At 53.3% G+C, this 20,187-nt stretch overlaps 7 protein-coding genes across 7 annotated transcripts; 2 read left to right on the top strand and 5 right to left on the bottom strand.

Annotated features, from left to right (window-relative positions):
* Positions 1–1,374: 1,374 nt before the first annotated feature.
* Positions 1,375–2,248, top strand: BDP81DRAFT_58726 (uncharacterized protein). The gene is made up of 2 exons (XM_060596019.1): positions 1,375–1,844; positions 1,932–2,248. Exons 1-2 carry the CDS (start codon positions 1,548–1,550, stop codon positions 2,139–2,141), a joined length of 507 nt encoding a protein of 168 aa, XP_060443015.1. The 5' UTR covers positions 1,375–1,547; the 3' UTR covers positions 2,142–2,248.
* Positions 2,249–2,793: 545 nt separating this feature from the next.
* Positions 2,794–4,285, bottom strand: BDP81DRAFT_451622 (dehydrogenase E1 component; the record flags this gene model as incomplete). The annotated part of the gene is made up of 2 exons (XM_060592645.1): positions 2,794–3,567; positions 3,647–4,285. The coding sequence occupies 2 exons, from the start codon at positions 4,283–4,285 to the stop codon at positions 2,794–2,796; spliced, it is 1,413 nt and encodes a 470-aa protein (XP_060443014.1).
* A 1,143-nt stretch (positions 4,286–5,428) lies between these two features.
* BDP81DRAFT_378716 (major facilitator superfamily transporter) lies at positions 5,429–7,479 on the bottom strand (the record flags this gene model as incomplete). The annotated part of the gene is made up of 2 exons (XM_060586802.1): positions 6,798–7,479; positions 5,429–6,717 (listed from the first exon to the last, which is right to left on the bottom strand). Exons 1-2 carry the CDS (start codon positions 6,994–6,996, stop codon positions 5,429–5,431), a joined length of 1,488 nt encoding a protein of 495 aa, XP_060443013.1. The 5' UTR covers positions 6,997–7,479.
* Positions 7,480–7,897: 418 nt separating this feature from the next.
* On the bottom strand, positions 7,898–9,065 carry BDP81DRAFT_462837 (aminotransferase class IV; the record flags this gene model as incomplete). Its single annotated transcript, XM_060593943.1, has 3 exons — positions 7,898–8,752; positions 8,818–8,922; positions 8,988–9,065. The coding sequence occupies 3 exons, from the start codon at positions 9,063–9,065 to the stop codon at positions 7,898–7,900; spliced, it is 1,038 nt and encodes a 345-aa protein (XP_060443012.1).
* Positions 9,066–9,519: 454 nt separating this feature from the next.
* BDP81DRAFT_378709 (fungal-specific transcription factor domain-containing protein) lies at positions 9,520–11,790 on the bottom strand (the record flags this gene model as incomplete). The annotated part of the gene is made up of 4 exons (XM_060586801.1): positions 9,520–10,005; positions 10,078–11,293; positions 11,375–11,648; positions 11,701–11,790. The coding sequence occupies 4 exons, from the start codon at positions 11,788–11,790 to the stop codon at positions 9,546–9,548; spliced, it is 2,040 nt and encodes a 679-aa protein (XP_060443011.1). The 3' UTR covers positions 9,520–9,545.
* A 689-nt stretch (positions 11,791–12,479) lies between these two features.
* BDP81DRAFT_58678 (ubiquinone/menaquinone biosynthesis methyltransferase) lies at positions 12,480–13,909 on the top strand. The gene is made up of 3 exons (XM_060596018.1): positions 12,480–12,580; positions 12,801–13,124; positions 13,184–13,909. Exons 2-3 carry the CDS (start codon positions 12,844–12,846, stop codon positions 13,848–13,850), a joined length of 948 nt encoding a protein of 315 aa, XP_060443010.1. The 5' UTR covers positions 12,480–12,580; positions 12,801–12,843; the 3' UTR covers positions 13,851–13,909.
* A 3,193-nt stretch (positions 13,910–17,102) lies between these two features.
* Positions 17,103–19,215, bottom strand: BDP81DRAFT_324643 (uncharacterized protein; the record flags this gene model as incomplete). The annotated part of the gene is made up of 3 exons (XM_060584903.1): positions 17,103–18,861; positions 18,920–19,031; positions 19,104–19,215. 3 exons carry the CDS (start codon positions 19,213–19,215, stop codon positions 17,103–17,105), a joined length of 1,983 nt encoding a protein of 660 aa, XP_060443009.1.
* Positions 19,216–20,187: the final 972 nt, after the last annotated feature.

Raw genomic sequence — 20,187 nt, 5'->3', positions numbered from 1 at the left:
GAAGGTCAGATGTGTGTGTGGTGTGTGGGTGTAGTGGATGTGGATGTGCAGAGTACTAGACAGAACGAGAGAGGTAAAGCATGCAATGAATTGCTGGGGTGGTAGAGGGAGGGGTCTGCTAGCACTGGCCCGAAGCTGACCAAGCGAGAGTGACGAGAATAAGGAAGTAAAGGAGAAAAGAGGAGTCGAGTCGAGTTGAAGAAGTGTCGAGGAGACGATCAAGACTCGATGAAGAGCGTGTGAAGGAGCGGTGCGATGCAGCCGTGTTTCAATGGTTGGAAAGCAGGCGCTTCTCTGTGTCTTTTTTTTTTCTGAGGTGCTCTAGAGGTACGGTGCGGTGGTGCCTGGCAGGATGTACGGTGCGGTGCGGTGCGGTGCGGTGTAGGTAGGTAGTGAGGTAAGGCAGTAGGTATAGTGACCCGACCCGCTTAAGTTCGAGATCCCGCCGTTCGGGTACCGAAGGCAAGGTAGCTTCAGGAGGAAGAGGAGGGGGACGCAGGTAGGCTGGATCCTGAGGCCGAAAAGGTGCCTTGTTTGTGCCTTTTTGGGGAGTTTGAGGATCAAAAGAGGAAGACTCGGGAGATGAAGACGAAGGTGAAGGTGAAAGAAGCAGCAAAGTAGAGGCAGACCGAACCAGGTGAAGGCAGGCAGGCACGAGACGAGTTGGCTGTCGCCGGCAACTACCCCACGGCACCTGAACGTTGTTCCTGCTGCTCCTGCCTCTGCCTCCCGTCTGCTCCTTCTCCCTACTCCGAACGAATGTTTCTGCGCGCCTGGCACCCGAGGATGTTTCTTGTTCCTTTCTCTCCTTTTTTTTTTTGGTTTTTTTTTTTTTGAATTTTTTGAATCCTCTCCTCTTCTTCTCTTTGTTCCTCTTCACTCTCGAGTCTCTCTCTGCCTCGCTCTCATATGCACACGAACCACACACATACGCCGTCTCTCTTTCTCTTTCGACTCTCTCCTTTGACTCGGCGAAGCACAAAACAGTGTACGAGGGATCGAAACGAAACACGGCAAATACGGGGAAAATGGCAACCACCTACCGCTGGGAAGACGAGGTCGAAGCTAGGGTGGGCGAACCCGAACCGGAAGACGATGTCGTCGGCGTGGACGGGAGGCGCGCGGGGGGATCGTGGTCGACTACCGATCTGGAGCGCTGATTTGCAGAGGCGATTCGTTCTGCCATGGATTACGCCATGAGGCAGGACAGCTCGAGGTTTGCTGGCGATTAGGCGTCTTGGTGTGTTGATGTTATCAGCGCCGTCGGGAAATGGCCAACAAATACGATGGCGTTGGGAGGTTGGTCCGAATCAACGGATCAAACAAGGCGATTTCGTTGCCTTGAGAGTCATCGATATAGATGGCGTGATCTATCCTTCGAAACGGTTATCGTCTGTATCGTTATCGTCGTCGTTATCGTCGGAGGAGAACAGATTCGATGGCGAGGTTGGAAGTATGGGGAGATGTTACGGATGTTTTTTGGGATCAGAAGAGGTTATGCAGCGCCAAAGCAGCACGGGAGAGGAAGAAGGTGTCGGGTCTGACTGATGGATGCCCTGGGCCGTGGCCGGCGAACGGGACAGACACACCACCCGTTGCTGCTAACAGTTATTAACAAGCACCACGCCGCACGCCGCACGCCGCACGCCACATGCTGCACACACCACCACACACCACGCACCATACGCGCAAGGACAAGGCCATACTCAAACGGCCAACATGCTCCAAGCGGCTCTGATATCGCTGAGGTGGTCCAGTCCACTTTTTGCTCCAACGTAGCCACTGGGGAGAGACACTGGGCCCGCCAAATCAACCTGAGCGGCCACGAGGGGGGAATCCCTGCGGTAAGGCCCATGCTATGATGCTGCGGATACAGAGGTACTGCCATATCCGTACACATGCTTACGGAGTACCTGACCTTAGCACCCTAGATACTGAACAATACGGGCAGAACTATGTCATGGAACGGTCCCCCTCCTGTCACGCCTACCGTCTGGCTCCGTCCCAACCTCGAACCGCGCCAACGCCAATCATGGACGTGCCGTCGTCCGTCACCCGTCATAAGCCTCCCTGTTCCATCCGGCCAGGCCAGGCCTGCTATTGTCTTCGAACATTCAACCCGTACAGCGTCATTGTATTAGTGTCTGACCGTGCTGGAACGTTTGGCAGCTCAACTCCGCTCTACCACCACTGTCCGTCCCCAGTCTCTCAGGTGCTGACCTTGCACTAAGGTAGCACGCGGGGGACAATATTACGTGCCGCTCCTCTCAGGCTCTCTCTTCTCTCAGCAGTTCATCAAGCGCCCATACTGCCATAAAATTAAGTTAAACCTCGCTAAATTATAGATTATTCTCTTAGGTATCTTTGAGATATTTTAGAATAATTTTATCTCGTCTGATTGATGTGGAAGGACCAGCTTCATTGACAGTGCTCAGTAAAGCGGCACGTAATATTGACCCCCGCGTGGGTAGCTACAGCCAAAACAGCTTCGCATCAAAGCCGCTCGTCATTACGGAACCACGTCTCCGTTTATGCGTCAACACTTTAAGTGTGCTCCAGATTCTGACGGAGCTGATTCAAGTCTGGTGGGCAGGCGGCATTCCTATCTCGTCTTGCGCCATCAGGGTCGACTAATACTCCATTTCTAAGCAGCCAAGTGCAGCAAGTCAACAAAAACACCTCACGAAATATCGATAATGAGTAATATAGGCTTTGCTCGCGTCCGCGGCGCCGGAGATTCCGCATTAATCATTTCTTCTCTAGCCTGGTAGGTATCATGCAGGGCCTACTCGTCTATGCCTTCAAGCTGTCCTTGCCTCCCTCGAATTCACCAAACTCGTACTCATCCGGGTACTTGTCTAGATGCTCGCGTAGCTGTGCCATCTGCTGCTTCAGATCTGGCGTCAGCTCCTCATAAACGTCTTCAAACATGCCTCGGATCGGCGGCTTCTTCTCCATCTCGGCCTCCTTGAACGCCTTCAGCACCTCCCGCCTAGTCGAGTCTCTGCATTCTTTTTCCTTGGCCTCGTCCCACATGCCTTTGGCCTCCATGTACTTCCGCAGACGTGTGATAGGGTTGTCCCGCCTCTTCCAGTCCTCAACCTCGACTCTAGCACGGTAGGCAAACGAGTCATCCGACGTGCTATGGTGGCTCACCCTGTAAGTCATTGCTTCGATCAAGACGGGGCGGCCTCCGTTCTCGAGCGCCATTTCACGGGCCCGCTTTGTAGCCTCTCTGACGGCCCAGATATCGTTTCCGTCTACTCTAATGGTGTCGATGCCGTACCCCAGGCCGCGGCTGGCGATTCCGTCACCTCTGTACTGTTCTAGCGTTGGCGTAGAAATGGCATAGCCGTTGTTTCGGCAGATGAAGATTACAGGACATGATCTCGTAGCTGCGATGTTGAGGGCGGCGTGGAAGTCTCCTTCACTAGCCGCACCCTCGCCAAAGTAGGCCGCAACGACTCTTGGGGGTATCGACTGATCTTGCATCCGCTGCATCTTCAAAGCGTAAGCCGCTCCCGAAGCTTGCGGGAGCTGCGTTGCCAATGGTGACGATATGGTATGCTGTACGGGCAACGTGTTAGTATGGTTAACTACCCAGCCCCCTACGCAGAGGTAGCCATCTCGGCCATGGGGTACCCACGATATTCAGCTCCTTGCTACCGTAATGCACCGGCATGTTCCTCCCCCTACCGGGATCTTTCGAATTGGCAAAAAGCTGGTTCATGAAATCCGCCGTCGTGAAGCCCCGCTGCTTAAAGACGCCTTGCTCGCGGTACTGGCAGAAAATCACATCCTCGGGCGTCAGCACGCTCGCGGAGCCGACGCTCAGCGCCTCCTCGCCCGCCGAGACCATGTAGAAGCTCAGCCTGCCCTGGCGCTGGGCGTCGAACATGATGAGGTCCATGACGGAGATAAAGACCATGTCCTTGTAGAGCTTGACGATTTGCGCCTCGTCGAGGTCCGGGACGAAGGCGTCGTCGACGATGGCGCCGTTTTGGTCTACGACGCGGTAGGTCGGCACGGCGGGGTAGTCGCCGGGCGTCTCGAACTTGAGGCTGCTCGTGAAGGCGCTCTTTACGGCGCCGGGGAAGGAGACGTGGTTTGCGTTTGGTCTTTGGGAGAGGCTGCTTGCTGCTCGGCGGGGTTGAGGTGCTGCTGCCGCCGTTGCTTTTGCGGCCGCTGTTGTTGGTATTGATGTCGTCTTCAAGGGACCGTTTCTGGCTCGGGTGAGGGCGAGCCCGCCGAGGGGTGCCCGTCGAAGGATCTTGGAGGTCCTCATTCTCTCTCTCTTGGAGCTGTTTACTCTTCTTTCAAAAAAAACAAAAAAAAAGTCAATTGGTGAAAAGAAGTTAACTAGCAGGCCTTCCCAATTACATGGAATTCAGAGACGAAAGGAAAAGAAGTCGAAGGAGGGCTCAGAGGGAGAATGCCGAGACAGCAGCTATCCCGAGGAAGACCGTCTATCGTCGGCCGAAGTTGCGACGTCATGGCTGAGCCGACGTAAGCCGGCTACCGATAAGGCAGGTTAGCAGTGTGGCAGCGCGTGGCAGCTTCCCCCAAGGCCCCCGAAAGCCGTCACTGAGCTAGAGGGTGCCTTTTCCCGAATCCCGTTCTCCTATCGATAAGAAAGGGGAAACCGAACCTTAGGTTGGGCAGGGGTGCTTGTGACCGAGCAGCCCATCGACAAGGTTATGGTTTGCTCCGTGCTGGCGTCTAGGGACTGTTTTGGCCCCCGTAATCGAATCAGGAGGAGGCTGGACTCTTGTTTTTTGAAGGACGGTTTTATACAACACGAATTTTAGGGCGCGTTGCTCTTGGTTAAATAACGGTGGTATTTGTTTTTTTGTCTTCGCGGTAAGTTACGGTGTCCAGGTTGACCGTACCTGGCGATCTGGATAAGGTATCAAACTAGACAGGTCCATGTCAGTCCTAGACGACGGTTCGCCAGTGCTAACCGATGCTTGGCGAGGGATGTCGACGACTGATATACAGCACAGCTCCTCGGTTCACCGAGAAATCTGTCTACTCGGCGTTATTTGAAACTACCAAGTCGGGGTTGTCTAACACGGCAACACTGTCCAAGAGCCCTGGTCAAGCAAGTCTCATGCTTGAACTGCGGGTTCCCGGTTGAGTTGAAAGAGCTAAACGCCGAGTCTCTAAGCCGATTCTAACCTCATTAACTTCAGAAACCATCATGTAGGACAGTTTGAGTCCATTTACAAGAACTTGTTCAAAGGATCAGCCTAAGTAATACCATAACTTAGTTATATTTTTCCGGGAGCATCATCCTCCAATTCAACCTACTGCACAGCAAGGGTGCAGTTGTCAAGCGGCAATTGCATGGAAATCTCATCAAAAAATATTGAACATTGATTTGGCCCTCAATGGCAACAACTACATCTCGCACTCACGTAGTATAATACTAGTAGGTATACCGGAAATCCTCATTCTCCCCATCCGTCCTATCCTCCCTCTCCTGCTCAAGCCCAGCCTGCAACCTATCCTCGGGCACCCCAAACTTGGAATTGCGACGCTTATTCTCCGCCACGCAGAGCAGATAATACACGAGCCCCGACGCAGCCATGAGCGCAAAAGCAAATATCATGGCGCTGATACCGAGAGGGTACCGCGGCGCCTGGCTCGACAAGAACAGCTGCGGGCCGACGATATTGCCAATGGCGTAGCACACGGCCACCGTGACGCCCATGAAGCTCTTCTTCGTCGCGCCCGCCGTGTTGGACGAGTTGAGACTCAGCATGAAGACCCAGGGGACGTTGTAGAAGCCCATAATGTACACGCACGCCAGGCTGGCGTTGCGGCTCTGGTTGATGTCGAGGGTGTGCACCATCACCGCGCCGATTAACCCCACGATGGCGGAAAAGATCCAGAACAGGCAGCGGAGGTTCTGTACGAACATGGAGATGGTCGTGAGGACCACGCCGGCGACCATGGCGACCGCGGCCTGCGGCGTGGCCATGAGGACGGTTTTCGTCTGGCTGAAGCCGTACCCCGAGATGATGAGCGGGTTGAAGTTCGTGATGCCCGCGTTGGCGACGGCGTAGCCGATGGCGCAGGCCCAGACGCACCAGCATTTGGGATCCTTGACGGCCTCGAGGATCTGTCGCCCGTCGAATTTCTTCTTGACGTCGACGCCCGTTTGGTTCTCGGCGAGGCGGGCGACGACTTGTTTCTTTTCCTGCTCGTCAAAGAACCATGCTTTCTGCGGGGAATCAGGCAGAGCGAAGAGAACCACGAACCCGACGAGGACCGTGACGGCCCCGTAGATGATGAAGATGTACTTCCACGTCGACAAACTCCCCTTGATATTCCCAATCGCATACGAGAGGATCCCGCCAAACACGCCGGCGAACGTATTATGCCACAGCGCCGTACGCAAGGGCTGCTCTTCGCGGCGGTACCACGTCGCGTTGAGGACAAGCATGCAGGGCAACAAGGCGGCCTCGAAGATGCCGAGGAGGACGCGGATGGCGACGAGGCCGGCGAAGTTGTGGCAGGCGGACATGAGGCAGATGCAGGCGCCCCAGAGGACGAGGCAGGCGCCGATGAATTTGCCGATGGGGAGCTTGGTGATGAGATAGAGGGCAGGGAGTTCCATTGCTAGGTAGCCGAAGTAGAAGACGGAGCCGAGCCAGGAGTATTCTTGCCCTTTGAGGTTTGCGTCTTGGCGGAGGCCGAAGATTGCGGCGAAGCCTAGGGCGTTCTATATCTCGGGGACCATGGTTAGCTTCATGTATACCTATGACAATGTGATAGGAGAGGGGTTTTGGGACTTGCCTTGTCGAGGAACGCGAGGGTCATGCTGATTACTGCGCAGGGGAGGACGACGAGGTCCGTCTTCAAGAGGATGCGCCTGTTTTGCGCGGGCGTCGGCGCCAAAGTCTCGTCGTACTGGGAAGTTCCATCTTGAACGTCTTTCACGTCCGTCTGTTCGGTTGCGTCGTGGTTGACCATGGCGGATTTGGGTTCCATCACGGAAGATGGAAGCGCGTTGGAAACACTTGTTTAGGTAGGTATATGTACGGAACTGTGTAAGTCGGAGCTTGGATGCTGTTTGTACAAACTCTCAATCAACGAAGCAACTCGGTCAGACTCATTCAAGAGCCAAGTCTCTTCTCAAAGGACAGAAAAAAACTTAAAGAGTCCAAGTTTCGAAGTCAAGGCCCAAGGATCAAACATGCTCCCCCGAGTCGGCGGCGGAACCGCAGGTATTTCAATTGCTCAACTCCACATCCCATGTCCCGGGCCTTTTTGATATCAATGAGAGCTCTGCCGGATAACACACCATGTCGTTGTCGATATGGAGACTGCAGAAACAGAACTGCGATTGACGTTATCATTCTGGGGTATCACGCAATGAGAAGGTGGAGCTTGTGCTCGGTCCCCACCGAGATGATTGACGTCGAGATATCGGTGCAGTCCGAGGTGTTGCGCTGACTCGTGCTCCACCGGTCCTCACACTGTTCGTCGAGATCGTCGTCCAGGGACACGGCAGTAGATGCCGTGTTAGCTAATGGGGTGGTATTTGCCTCGAGATGTGACGAGTGAAGGCCAGTGGTCAAGAGACTTCTCTAATCTTTCGCATGGTATCAAATCGCAAGATTCCGAGCAAGATGGTGAGAATCACGCGGGCTCGCAATAGGTGACTCAACACAGATGATGGTTTATCTCCAAGCTGTGATCTCGGTTTCACCAACTTCTCGTTGAAGGAAGCTTAGCTAGTCTTCAGGCAACTAAATATTGAATCAGATTTTGTTAGCAAAACATAGCTTATCTCATTGAGCATCTGGTCGTTTTGTAACATAGGGTGCTTGACAAATAAATTGGTATTAGATAGACTCTCAAAGAGAATATAAAAAGACTCCACGAAGACTCAAATCTTCGACTTCAGCCTATCAAGGACACTCAGGTCCCGAGCCTGCTCAACCTCAGACAGAATCTGCTCCCTCGACCTCGCAACATCCCGCTCAACCTCAGCCACATAAAGCTTCTGAATCACCTCCGTCAAAGCCCCCCTCTTCCCGTCACCAATCACCCGCCCATCAACCTCAGTAACATGAATCTGCGACGGGAACGTACCCGTACAGAAAGCCTCATCAGCCCCATACACCTCCGTCAGCGCAAAATCGAGCTCCCGCACCTTAATACCAGCCGCCCGACAGACGTCAATAGTCTTTTGCCGCGTGATGCCCATCATCTGGTTATCCTTTGTCGGCGCCCACACCTCGTCGCCGCGGACGATGAAGAAGTTGACCGAGTTGCACGTCTTGACGAAGCCGTTGAGGTCCAGCATGAGCGCCTCGTCGACGCCCATGAAATTGGCGTGCACGCAGGCCTGCACGTCCGTCGCCTTGGATATGTGGTTCCACTGCTCGTCCTTGACGTCGGGCGGGCCGCGCCGGACCCAGGTCGTGCCTAGGCGCAGGCCGCGCGATTTGGCTGTCGGGTCGACGGCCTTGATCTCGGGGATGATGACGATGAGCGGCAGGCCGATGTTGACGTGCGGGTTCTGGTAGGGCGTTGACTTGAGGCCTCTGCTGACGACTAGACGCATGTGGACGTGAGGCTCGTTTCCCATGTCGTTGGCGTCTAGGGTTTGGTGGAGTAGTGATAGGAGGTCTCCCTTTGTCAGGCCCAAGTCCATGTACATGGCCTTTGCAGATTGGAAGAGCCGATTTATGTGCTCCTTGGCGAACTGAACTCGGCCTCTTACAGCACGAATGCCTTCCTATAATGAGAAGCCATTAGATCAGCCTTTGGACCGTTTTCACACCGATTCAACCGTTGACTTGCCCAGATTCCATCGCCTATAAGAAAGTTGGAGTCAAAGACTGAAACCGTTGCTTCCTCTCTGGGGACTAGACGGAATTCGCCAGTGACGCCGTCACGAATGCCAACCTTGTATCGATAGTTAGTACCGTGATTTAGAAGAGAAGGAATTCCAGAACCAAGATATATCTTACCAGGATTGAAGCGTTCTTGGAGTTCAGGACAGCCGTGTGGCTTGTAGCCGGCTGAGGTTTTGGCTGAGATTCGGACATGATGCTTGCAATGTTTTGAACGCTGTGATTCCGTGTAAGTCGCAAACATCTGGTTGGAAGCCAAGTCTCGAATAAATACCACACCCCTATCAAACCAAGGACCCCGATTTTTGTTATGCAGGGTTATTGGCCAAAAAATACTCATCAGGTGCTCCGATGCTTCCCCCAACAAGTAGGTAGCTTGGCCGGCACTGAGCTCGGCCAGGGCCGAAACTCTGATGACATTGCGCAAGCCAGTCTCCACTTATCATCGGTCCAGTCCGAGATCACCTCGGTCTTGGTGCATTAGCTGCAGCCAATGCAATGGGAAGAAGGGATCGAATTGATAACAATGATCCGATGTTGATATCTCCTTTGAAATCCGACGCTGAAGTAACTTACCAAGGCTGTGCCATGGCATCAGGTTAGCAGGTGTCGATAGCCCATGGTCACTCAACGTACACGAACGCCAGTTGCAGGGGGGCTTGGTATTGCCAGGAATTATTGTGACATTGTATTGTTTACCCCAAGTTCCCTAGGCTGGTTGGACTGCAACTCCTCCACAAAAGTGTCAAACCAGGCGGTAAGGCCTTCGTCCAAGCCAAATTGAGCGTTGTCGAAATACCCCGTTACCTGGTTCATATACGTTTCTAGACCATCGCCTTGGAGGAACATATTGGACTGTATGTTATCTGTATCAAGAAGGCCAAGTGTGTTTGATGCGTCCACAGGAGCTACTGGAGAAGCATCTGTAACTTGTGACAGTGCGCCTGGAGGCTTCCATGTTGTCGGTCCATATACCTTGATCCTCGCTGCCTGGAGAAGATCGCGGTACTTGAGCATGCCTTCCTCATTCATCCGGGCAGTTCCGCGTTCGATGAGGTCCATGCATGATGCCACATTGCTCCCATGGGAGTAGAGGAGAGGGGATTCTGGGCTTTGATTCATCGCTTTGACATGCCTAGTAGCTCATGGTCAGTTCGGAATCTTGAGAGGAATGTCAATTGGGGATCTGGCGAGATAAGAAGCCTACCAGTCGCAATACAGGCCTGCCAGTCCGACCATGAGGATCGAATGCACTTGCCGTATGCATCGACAAACGGCAGTGATACCATGTTGAAACTCCAACTTCTGCCACTGCCGAACAGTTCCAGACACGGCCCGAGAGCATATCTCGGCCATCTCTTTGGAGGGAATCATGAAAGTGGGAGATGGCCGATACATGAGGACCAGGAGAAGTCCATATTCGATCTTCATTTCGGAGTACTCGCGAGTTCCCTTGAAGTTCAGGGCTTCCATGTCTCGTTTCCAATTCTCTAGTTCTTGCTGGATTTTTTCGACTTCGCTGCAAATTTCTTGGAAAGTGGTTCTTGATGCTCGTCCATCAGGGCCTCTGGCGATGTAGACGGATTCAAGGACGCGCCCGCCAATCTGACGTAGCCTCATCAGATGATTGAAAAGCTTCACACTGAGTTTCTGGAATGACGGCGCCGCCCGAGCCTCGGACTCTGTGAGCTCGTCTAGAGTACTGACAGATGGCTTTGGTGCATCTATTGCATGCTCTCTGACCGAGAGTACTCGGCCAGTGATGACAGCTACCTGTCTTTCCAGTGCGTATACACACCACCAGGTCCGGTTTCGGATCTCTCGGTCATCAGAACTCAGGTCGCCCGGGGTGACGGAACGTCGGTGAAGGCCCATCTCTATAGCTGTTGACATGGCATATCGACTCATCTGCCAAAGGTCGTCACCGTGATTTCTAACGTTTGATCCTAGCATCCATAAGCACAGCAAAAGCACGGAGTGGAGGCCTTGCAGATCTCTCGGATGGTCGTGTATGTTCAAAAAGAAATGTAGACCTGTCTGGAAGTAGTCTGTGGGGCTGTTCAAGTCCATCATCCGTCGGTATTCCTGAGCTTCCGTGCAAGATGCTGAAGCGAGGGCTAGCATCATGAGGACTAAAAATTTCTGATACAGTGTGCACCGTGCTGGGTCTTCGTAGATTCGTGCAAGACTACCTCTCAAGAACGGAAGAGAAACAAACGGCCACCATGTGTATATGCGACTGATGTATGTGGTCAGGAGAAATCTAGCGACAGGCTGCGGTGGGAGTGCAGCGTTGTTCCGGACGAGTTCGTGATCATGACCGGAGAACTCTGCGCGACCAGAACGCGATACTGATGGTGATGCAGACAGGTGAATCTGCTTGAAGAAAATGCGAGCAAAGGTCGAGCCGGTGGCACTTCCCACTGAAGAATTGACAACGATTACTACCAGGCTTCCAAGAATGGATCAAGCATCAGCTTGTGGCCTGAGAAAGCTATACTTACTGTATATCCTTTCTGAGTAGCCGCTCGGTCTACCAATTGCAAGAACACCAATCTCCTCGGCTTCTTTGCGAACATCGTCGAATTGGCCAGGTCCAGCTACCGGGCCAGTTTGGCCTGCCGTGACCTCAGGAACAGCGTCGAGTCTGGCTTGAAGCTCAATAATTCGGTCTTGCAGGCTTTTGACGGCAGTGTACGTATAAGTTACACGATCGGTGATGTTGCACTCCTCATTCTGTTTCTGGCAAGTTGAACATCGTGGAACACGTAAATCACACTTGGACGTGTCAGAATTCATATTTCCCCTTATTCGAAGGATGGCGATCTACCTTGACTTTTCGTGCATGGCAACGACTGCAAGCTTTGGAGACTGTCGGTGGGAATTGCGATTCCCACGTCACGTCGGATCCATCATCCATGGAGTATGGAATTGTAGGTGTTGCTGCTGGCTATGTAAGGTAGCTAAGAAGAGAGTGTGTGGTTCTTTGTGTCTCGGGGGTGTCCGAGTCTTGACTTCGGAAGACAGTAAAGAAACAGTGCCTAGGTAGGACTGTGTCGCATGGCTGTGGATGGAAGTCAGGGATTCTTATCGATAGACTGCCCCACTTGCCGTTATTGGTGATTCCCAAGGATGCGGTTCGGTGCCCGGCCGGTGAATCTCGGTGTAGAGCTCCTGCTCGCTGTGTGTAAGTCCAACCTGACTTGGATGCCTTCACAGGCAGCTCAGAGAATCGCGCCTAGAAAAAAGAGTGCACGCTTTTGTTTATTTTCACACTTCCAATACAATCACTTCGGAAGGAGCGTATTTTATTTTTCTTTTACACGCACACTCACCACAAAACGTCTTTTCCCCCTCACACACTCCCATCACGTACCACTCGTCACACTCCACAAACAACAGCATCCACCGAGAACTTCAATATCCGACTTCATCGCCAGCGATCAGCTACTTTTTCTTCTCTGAACAGATCAGCTCAACTTCACATATAATATCCATCACAATATTGGGCAAACAGCCTCAATATGAATCCTGCTGGCTCTATTGCTTTGTTGGTCATCCTGGTCATCTGTCTCATCTGCGCTATCATCTGGCTTGCCAAGGACCAGGTTCGAGCCTTCACCAAGGTTTTGGCTCAACACCGAGCGGCACGCAAGGAGGCTTCAACCACCACCAGCACGGAAGCTGTCACCAACGAGACCATTGTCTAGGTAAGTATTTTCTTTATTTTCCCTGGCAAAGAATTCCACTCGCATCTGGATGTCATTATCCATGGGTCCTGGTCTTCAAGATGTGGCTTGACTGCCCGATTGTCATCGACGTAGCGCGCATCAGCCACACTCAATCCCCAGATTCTCCACCAAAAATTAATTCCATCCCGGAAGCTCTCCAAGCACCGATCGACTGACTTCATTGCGCGCCGCCCCCCAGGTCTTTCCACACTCCTACGACAATAACGAGCCATTCCTTAGCAATGGCGACCCGACGCGCCCTCCGCTCCCCTTGGAGCGCGCGATCCATTTCGAACCAGCTCAGCACATCCCCCTCCCCTATCTCTCGCCCCTTCGCAATCGCCTCCCGATCCATCAACACCTCAACCGACCCTTCCGCCGACAGCAAGACAACGCACTTTGGCTTCAAGACTGTTCCCGAGTCTGAGAAGGCCGATCGTGTCGCCGGCGTCTTCCACAGCGTCGCCGACTCCTATGACCGCATGAACGATCTCATGTCCTTTGGCTGGCACAGAATATGGAAGTAAGTCTCAATTCCTCTCAGCAGCAGTCATGCCATCATCACTAACACACTTCTGCCAGGGACCACTTCGTCTCCGGCCTCCAGCCAGGCCTCTCAGCCTCCAACCCCCCTACGCCGCAACACATCCTCGACATCGCCGGTGGCACAGGCGACATTGCCTTCCGCATGCTCCACACGGCGCATAACATCAACCACAACCCCGACGTCCGCGTCACAATCTCCGACATCAACCCCTCCATGCTGGCCGTCGGCCGCGACCGTTCCCAATCACTCCCGGCCTCCCAGCAGGCCGCCATGTCATGGCTCGAGGCCAATGCCGAGAAGCTCCCCGAGGGCGCCATCAAGGACAACTCGATCGACCTCTACACCGTCGCCTTTGGCATCCGCAACTTCACAAACATCCCCGCTGCCCTGCGCGAGGCCCATCGCGTGCTCAAGCCTGGCGGTGTCTTCGCCTGCCTTGAGTTCAGCAAGGCAGACGACTACCCGCTTTTCAACGCCATCTACAAGCGGTGGTCCTTCAGTGGCATCCCTCTCATCGGCCAGCTCGTCGCTGGTGACAGAGACAGCTACCAGTACCTCGTCGAGAGTATCGAGCGGTTCCCGAGCCAGACGGAATTTAGGGATATGATCAAGGATGCTGGATTCGTTGTCTCCGGCGAGGGCTATGAGAACTTGACTGGTGGCGTTGCCGCTATTCACAAGGGCATGAAGCCTATTGCGTAAACGCCGATTCAGGGGTAAACCGGGTGTGAGGAAGGAAATTCACAGGAAAAAAGGGGTTTGGTGAGCTCACAAAGCTCTTGTATACTGTATGTATATGTATCAACATAGGGAAATTCAATCATCGGCATGGCTGCATGGAAAGCGGGCACCCAGATAGACTCTCTACACTAAATGTATACCAAAAATGGCCGCTGGGCCTGTTCCACAACCACACTACTCGAACAACGTTGAGGGATTCCGAGAAAACGGCAACCGCTGCCTTGAGTCCCCGAACCTAGCTGAGTGGCCTGTCGGAGAATAAGAACATGTGCTCCCCTGAACAAAAGGTCCATTGTGCCCCGAAGTGGTGATCGTCTTGCAGACTCCGGCTTAGTCCGAAAGGTCTTTTTTTGTGTTCAAAGTCGATTCGACAGCTTGCCTATTATCACCCCCATCTAGCTGGGATGATCTCTATCCATCTCTGTATGAAAGCTTTCTGGCCCTTGTTGCCCGAGCTAACGGATGAGCAACTATGGCTTCCTCGATCTCTACCTCACAGCAACGGTCGTATCGAGTGAGTTGGTCTGTACTAATCGCCTTTGTCAAGTAATTAGGCTGTGAACTTTACAAGGTATGTGTCCAGTACAATCATGTTGATGCCACGTGCTTCTAGAATCACGCGGCCCTCACAATCGATTCGTTCACGAATATAAACGGGGAGGAGCGTGATGTAGAGAGACGGACGTTTCCATTACCTTGGCTTTGCTTCGGTCACCTTGGTTCGTGATAGTACGGCTCATCGGTTTGATAAGTAGTTTAGGACTAGGCATATGGCTAGTCAGGTTCGCCGGCCAGCTGGGGACGAGAGAACGCCGAGCACATCACTCTGGCCTGGGGGTAAAGGCTCCGTCAATGATACTGTTTTATAGGATCGGAGTTACAAAGTCTGGGGGATACCGGGCTTCGTTTGATTGGTATGGATGTCCAAGTACAGAGACACCGCCATATATTTTGCAACACCCTGATCACTGCAATTTTAACTACTCCCAAGGGGACGAAGTCATCCATACCTTACAGCCCATTCCCAAAAAACCTTCTAATATCATACAAACCACCATGACTATTAGCCTTAGTTCTATCTGCTGTGGGTGTGTGACCATCCGGGGTTTTTCACTGCACTTTTAACTCCTACAGTGAGCAAAGAGCCATGCAAGCTTACCTCACAGCCCATTTCCGAAAACTTCTCGTATCAAATAGTCAGCTTCTTCCGAAACTTGGGTAGGTTCATTCACTGCATCTTTAACTCCCCCCAAGAGGACAGAACCAGGCTTACCTGCCTCGAGGCCAATTCCCAGAAGTTTTGGTGTAATGCACTTCGGCAAGACCTCTGATTCGCCGCTCTCCCTTTCCCTAGGGCCGTCAGCAATTTCACTGCAGTCTTAACTCCCCTCAAGGGGATTGAGCCAGGCTTATAGATACCTCGCAGCCCAACCTCAAGACTTCCGATACCATGTACTTCAACGTGACCACTCGCCTTGCTTCCCCATCATGGTGCTGAGGGAGTCTGGAGCCATACACTAGGTACATATTTAACTCACCCCGGGGCAGAGAGACTCAAGCTCACCTCATAAGGTAGTCTCTACTGGGCTCACACCTGTCTCGTCATTCGATTCGACCTCTCATTCGTTTATTCATGTTGTTACTGGTCTTCACTGCAATGTTAACTCCCCCCAAGAGGATGGAGATGCAGTCAAGCCCATGTTGCAAGCGCCATTGCTCTACTCACCTATTCCGACACTGCATTCTTAACCTCCCCAAAGTCGAGAGAGCCAAGCTTAACTCGCAGCCCACCTTCAAAACTCATGGTTGTTGATGTTGTTCAACATATCCGTAACCTCTGATTCGTCCTTTTTCCGTCCACGACGATGAGGCAGGATTCTACACTGCCTTGACTCCCCCCAAAGAAGACAAGGCTGACCTTACCTCATAGCCCATTCCCAGAAAGTCTGGTGTCAATGTGTGGTTCGGCAAGACCTCTGATTCACTGTCCCCTTTCCCGTGGCCGTGTCAGCAATTTCACTGCAGTCTTGACTTCCCTCAAGGGGAAGAAAAACCAAGCTTCCCTCGCGACTTCTGACATGGCGGTTATCATGTAATTCCGCAAGACCCTCTGACCCAGGCTTCGTAGCCTCAAAATACCCCCCTTACACAGCATTCTCAATCTTCTCCAAGGGGATAGACCCCAAGCCTTCCTCATAGTCCTCCTCTAAGCCCATAATCGCGTACCCTTGTTTCTATGCTACAATCATATAACTCTGGCCTAGGACAAAGTATTTGTAAAGTCAGACTTCTGAAGTCTTGGGAATATCCAAACTAATGTAATGTTTCTTAGTGAGAAGACCTATTGACATTTCACAGAGAAACCAGGTGTGCCGATTGCCAACCCCCTGAAATCCTCATCGCGTGTTTTTGGTCACTCTTCGATCGTTGCACTGCAATTCCGTCTCCCTCTGAGAGGATGTGAGATACAGCCCAGCTCACACTGTAACACACGCCACAAGTCAGGGTCTGCGTCTCGTTTTCACTGCAATTTTAACCACTCCCAAGGGAATAGAACCCAACCTTGCTCACAGCCCTCTCCTACATTGATGGCAGAAAAGTACGGAGTAGTCCTTTTGTACTGTAGCCATAAGCTGAGGACCTCAACTTGTAAATTAATTCTTTACAGCCAAGATACTCAGACGTCAAGAGAGCTCTTGCTGCAAAAATAAGAGACTCATTTCAGGGTTGACAACTGCATTGGAAATCTATTCCATCGAGACTACTCCTACCAACCACATAACATCTACCTCAAGTTCAACAGCAACCCAAAGTCAGGTAGAGGTAGTCCCCTCCCCTCTCGTACCATCTCATACCACCGGAAGCACAACCCCCTTTTATGCACTTCTCACCGACGAAGAAAAACTCCCCAAACATGGATGAAAAACGGAAACTTGAGTAAGAAAAGGTCTTTTTCCCCTATCCCCCCTCAAGTTGTCTCATTAAGATACGCGTACAAGAATTGGTAGCACTTATTTTTTCTTTGGCCCCCCTTTCTCCCTTTCATAACCAGCAAAAAAAACGAATAAAATCTTTGTCCTTTCATTCCCCTGCTTGCGAGGGGCCAAACTTGGCCATTACAGCTTCAAAGACTTCATTTGATGGACCACGTGGCTTCGATTCCGAGGCCTGGGCCATCTCCCATACTTCATCAAAGGCTTTAGGAGGAGAGTCCTACTCTGCCGGGGTAGCAGGACCGGGGGCGGGGGAGGCGCCACCTTCGCCCTTCAGACCGCCGCGACCACGTCCTCCACGTCCTCCACGCTCGCCTCCACGTCCACCTCGGCCACCACCGCGGCCGCCACGACGGGTGCTCTCGGAATCGCTGGCACCACCGGCACTGCGGTAGCCGCTGCCAGTGTTTGCAGAGTTACCACCGCCTCTGCTGCTGCCCCAGTTACCGGCACCGCCGCGGGGCTGGAACTTGCTCTCGCGGTGTTGGAACACCTTGACGAGGGGACGAGACCGGTCCTCTTGAGCCCGGGTCTTGAGATCTTCGGGAAGGCTGTTCAGAGCAGCATCGCGTTCCTCAATCGTCTTGAACATGACAACCTTGTTGGAGTTGCCCCATTTCTCGACCTTGAGGATGTTGTTCTTGTGCTCGCCGTCGAAAAGATCACGAGTCTGCTCCTCGGAGTTGACATTCATAATGAAAAGACCGACAATATCTTGAGCAGGTGTCTTGGGTGCGGGAGAAGGGACGGGGTCAGGGCCGTTGGCTGATCCGTTAGCAGGCGCAGGCGCAGGACGCTCATCCTTGGGAGGCACGGCAGGCGGTGCTGCAGCAGCGGGTTGAGGAGTTCCAGGCTTAGCTGATGGCAGGGGTGTTGCGACCTGCGGCTTGGGAGGCGCTTGAGAAGAAGGCTGTCTGCTAGTGGGCGGGGGGGCTGTAGTCTGTGTAGAGGGAGGCGCCGGGGCAGGTAGGTTGCCAGCGCCAGCAGGTCCGGCGGGAACAGGCGCAGCGGCCTTGGCACCTCTGTGTGAGAAGTTGAAGCCTTGGGCGCGCATCTCGGTTCCGATACGTCCGTCCTGAATCTCAAGCACCAGCCATCCGAATGCAGCATCAGCCAAGTTGAAGTTCCACATGTTCTTGAAAGCACTCTCGTCGACCTGGCCGAGCTGGGCCTGGCCGGCAACGGGACCGCCGAAGGGGTTGCCTCCAGCAGCGGTAGTGGGCATCTTCTCGACAATCTGCAGGGCGTTCTTGAGCAGGTTCTGTTGACCCTCGTTCTGAGAGATGGCTGGCTCGACCTCGTTCTTGACCGTCTCCCAAACATCGTTGAAAGAGGCCTTGGAGGCAGCGAGCTTGCCGCGGTAGTGGTCGAGGGTGGGGTTTACGCTGAACTCGTTGTATGAGCTGCCGTAGCGGAAGTGGAGTCCAGCAGAGATGGAGAAGTCGGCCTTGAGGGTGACGGAAAGCTGGTTCAGGATACCCTCACGGGCAGGAGAGGCGTGGGTGACGAAGACGCGGGTTTCGGTGGGATCGTAAACTCGGTGCGCGGTGTCGACAAGCTCGCCCATCTGCAACAAGGTAGTCCACATAGTTCCCTGGCCTCCGGCAATCGTGGTTCTTCCTTCGCCGTTGTCGAAGAGCTTGTGCATGACAACAGCACCGCCCAGACCCAAGAGGCGCAGCTTGACTCCACCGAGCTCGAGAAGCATCGAGCGGGCCTCGTCGATGATGTGCAGGTTCTGTACCTTATACTCTCCGGAACGGAACTTCTCGAGAACGCGGACATCTTCGCAAGCACCCCAAACAGTGTATACTGGAATATCGAGCTTAATCTCGCCGCTCAGGAGGAGAGAGAGCTCGGAGAGGGGAAGCTCGTTGGCAGGGAATCGGCTCTTGACGGGACCGGGGCCGCCCTGCTGGATGGCCTTCTTGACGGGCTCGGAAATCAGGGGAGAGTATTGAGCAACATGCTTTAGGGTTCTTCGCACCAGTGTCAGAATGACAACGGTCGGTTATAGAGTCGCGGAGTGTTCCTTACTTTTCTGCGATTCGCTCCAGGGAGGTGTCGTCGTAGAAGCCAAAATCGCCAGTGTGGATGATGTGATCGGCTCGTGCTTGTCTTGCCAGGTCGTTGAGGGATGTGAGGTTTCCTATCAAAGTTGATGTTAGATCCAAGCTTCATAGCCGGTTGCCCGACGGGACTTGATGGAATGACGACGAACCTCGAACATCAGCTATGCACAGAACTCGGATGGGGCCAGTCTGGATAACGCGACCCTGGTTGGGGAGGAGAGGCGCAGCTCCAGGAGGAATCGAAGAAGCTCCGTTGGGCATGTAGCCCGGGTTGTTGTTGTATGGACGCGGCTATAAACATCGATGACATGTTAGTACTGGGGCCAGAAGCGGGACAAGGAGGAGCTGTCAAGGTCCCGCCCGAAGAACAACGAAGCATCGCGGCAACGAGGTTAGAGCAGGGGCGGGGATGTGCGCAGTGAGATAGAAAGCATCAAGAGGTATATGACACTGGATAGGAAGCTTGAAATGACGAGAAAAGGAGGTAACTCACGGCAGCCATGCTAGTTTGTTGTCGAGGTAATCGCGAGATGGAGATTGGGCGATTGGAGGTCGCAGGGGGGGACGATCGGGTTCGGGGGTCGTCGTCGGGTGAGTGAACGGGTGCTCGGTTCGGGAGGTCGTCGAGGGGAGGAATTGGGTATCAACGGAGATGGAAATGGGGTTGGAAGGAGCAGACGGTGATGTTTGCGACGAGAAAAGGAATAAGCTCCCCTTACAAGGCTGGTGATATTTTTCTGGAGGTTAAAGAAAAGTGCAAGGTGTAGGTGGAAGCAACGAACGGACGAATTGGCGCACTGCCAGAAGAGGCTGCTCTTGCCCCAAATGGTTTAGCGCGGATGCTCACAGCTGGCAGGGGCTACTGAGGTAAGGTAAAGTGCTGGGCCTTCCCAAGAGCACCTCCAGCTGGTTAGGTACCTTACTCTTCCTGGGGCGGGCAAGGCGGGCAGGCAGAACAGCACTTGAGCACCTCAAAGGCTCGAATGGAACCTCCACTGGGACCTACCTACCTAAGCTCACTGAGTGACTGACGGGACGGGAGAGTCTGCTGGGCACCTCCAGGCACCACAGCGGGGCTCGGGCAGCTGCCTTCCAGGTAGCGCTAAACATAGCCGGACCTCAGCTCCTCACTTTATTGCTCACTTTTGCCCCGAGTTGGACCTCTCAGGGATAGACACGACATTCGATTCAAACAGAGGCCAACAGCACCTCAGCTCACTCTCTTTGATCTTT

Source organism: Colletotrichum phormii, assembly GCF_030913505.1.
Source record: "Colletotrichum phormii strain CBS 102054 chromosome Unknown BDP81scaffold_15, whole genome shotgun sequence".
In the NCBI taxonomy this organism is placed as follows: domain Eukaryota; kingdom Fungi; phylum Ascomycota; class Sordariomycetes; order Glomerellales; family Glomerellaceae; genus Colletotrichum; species Colletotrichum phormii.
This window is presented reverse-complemented; position numbering and strand designations above follow the sequence as displayed.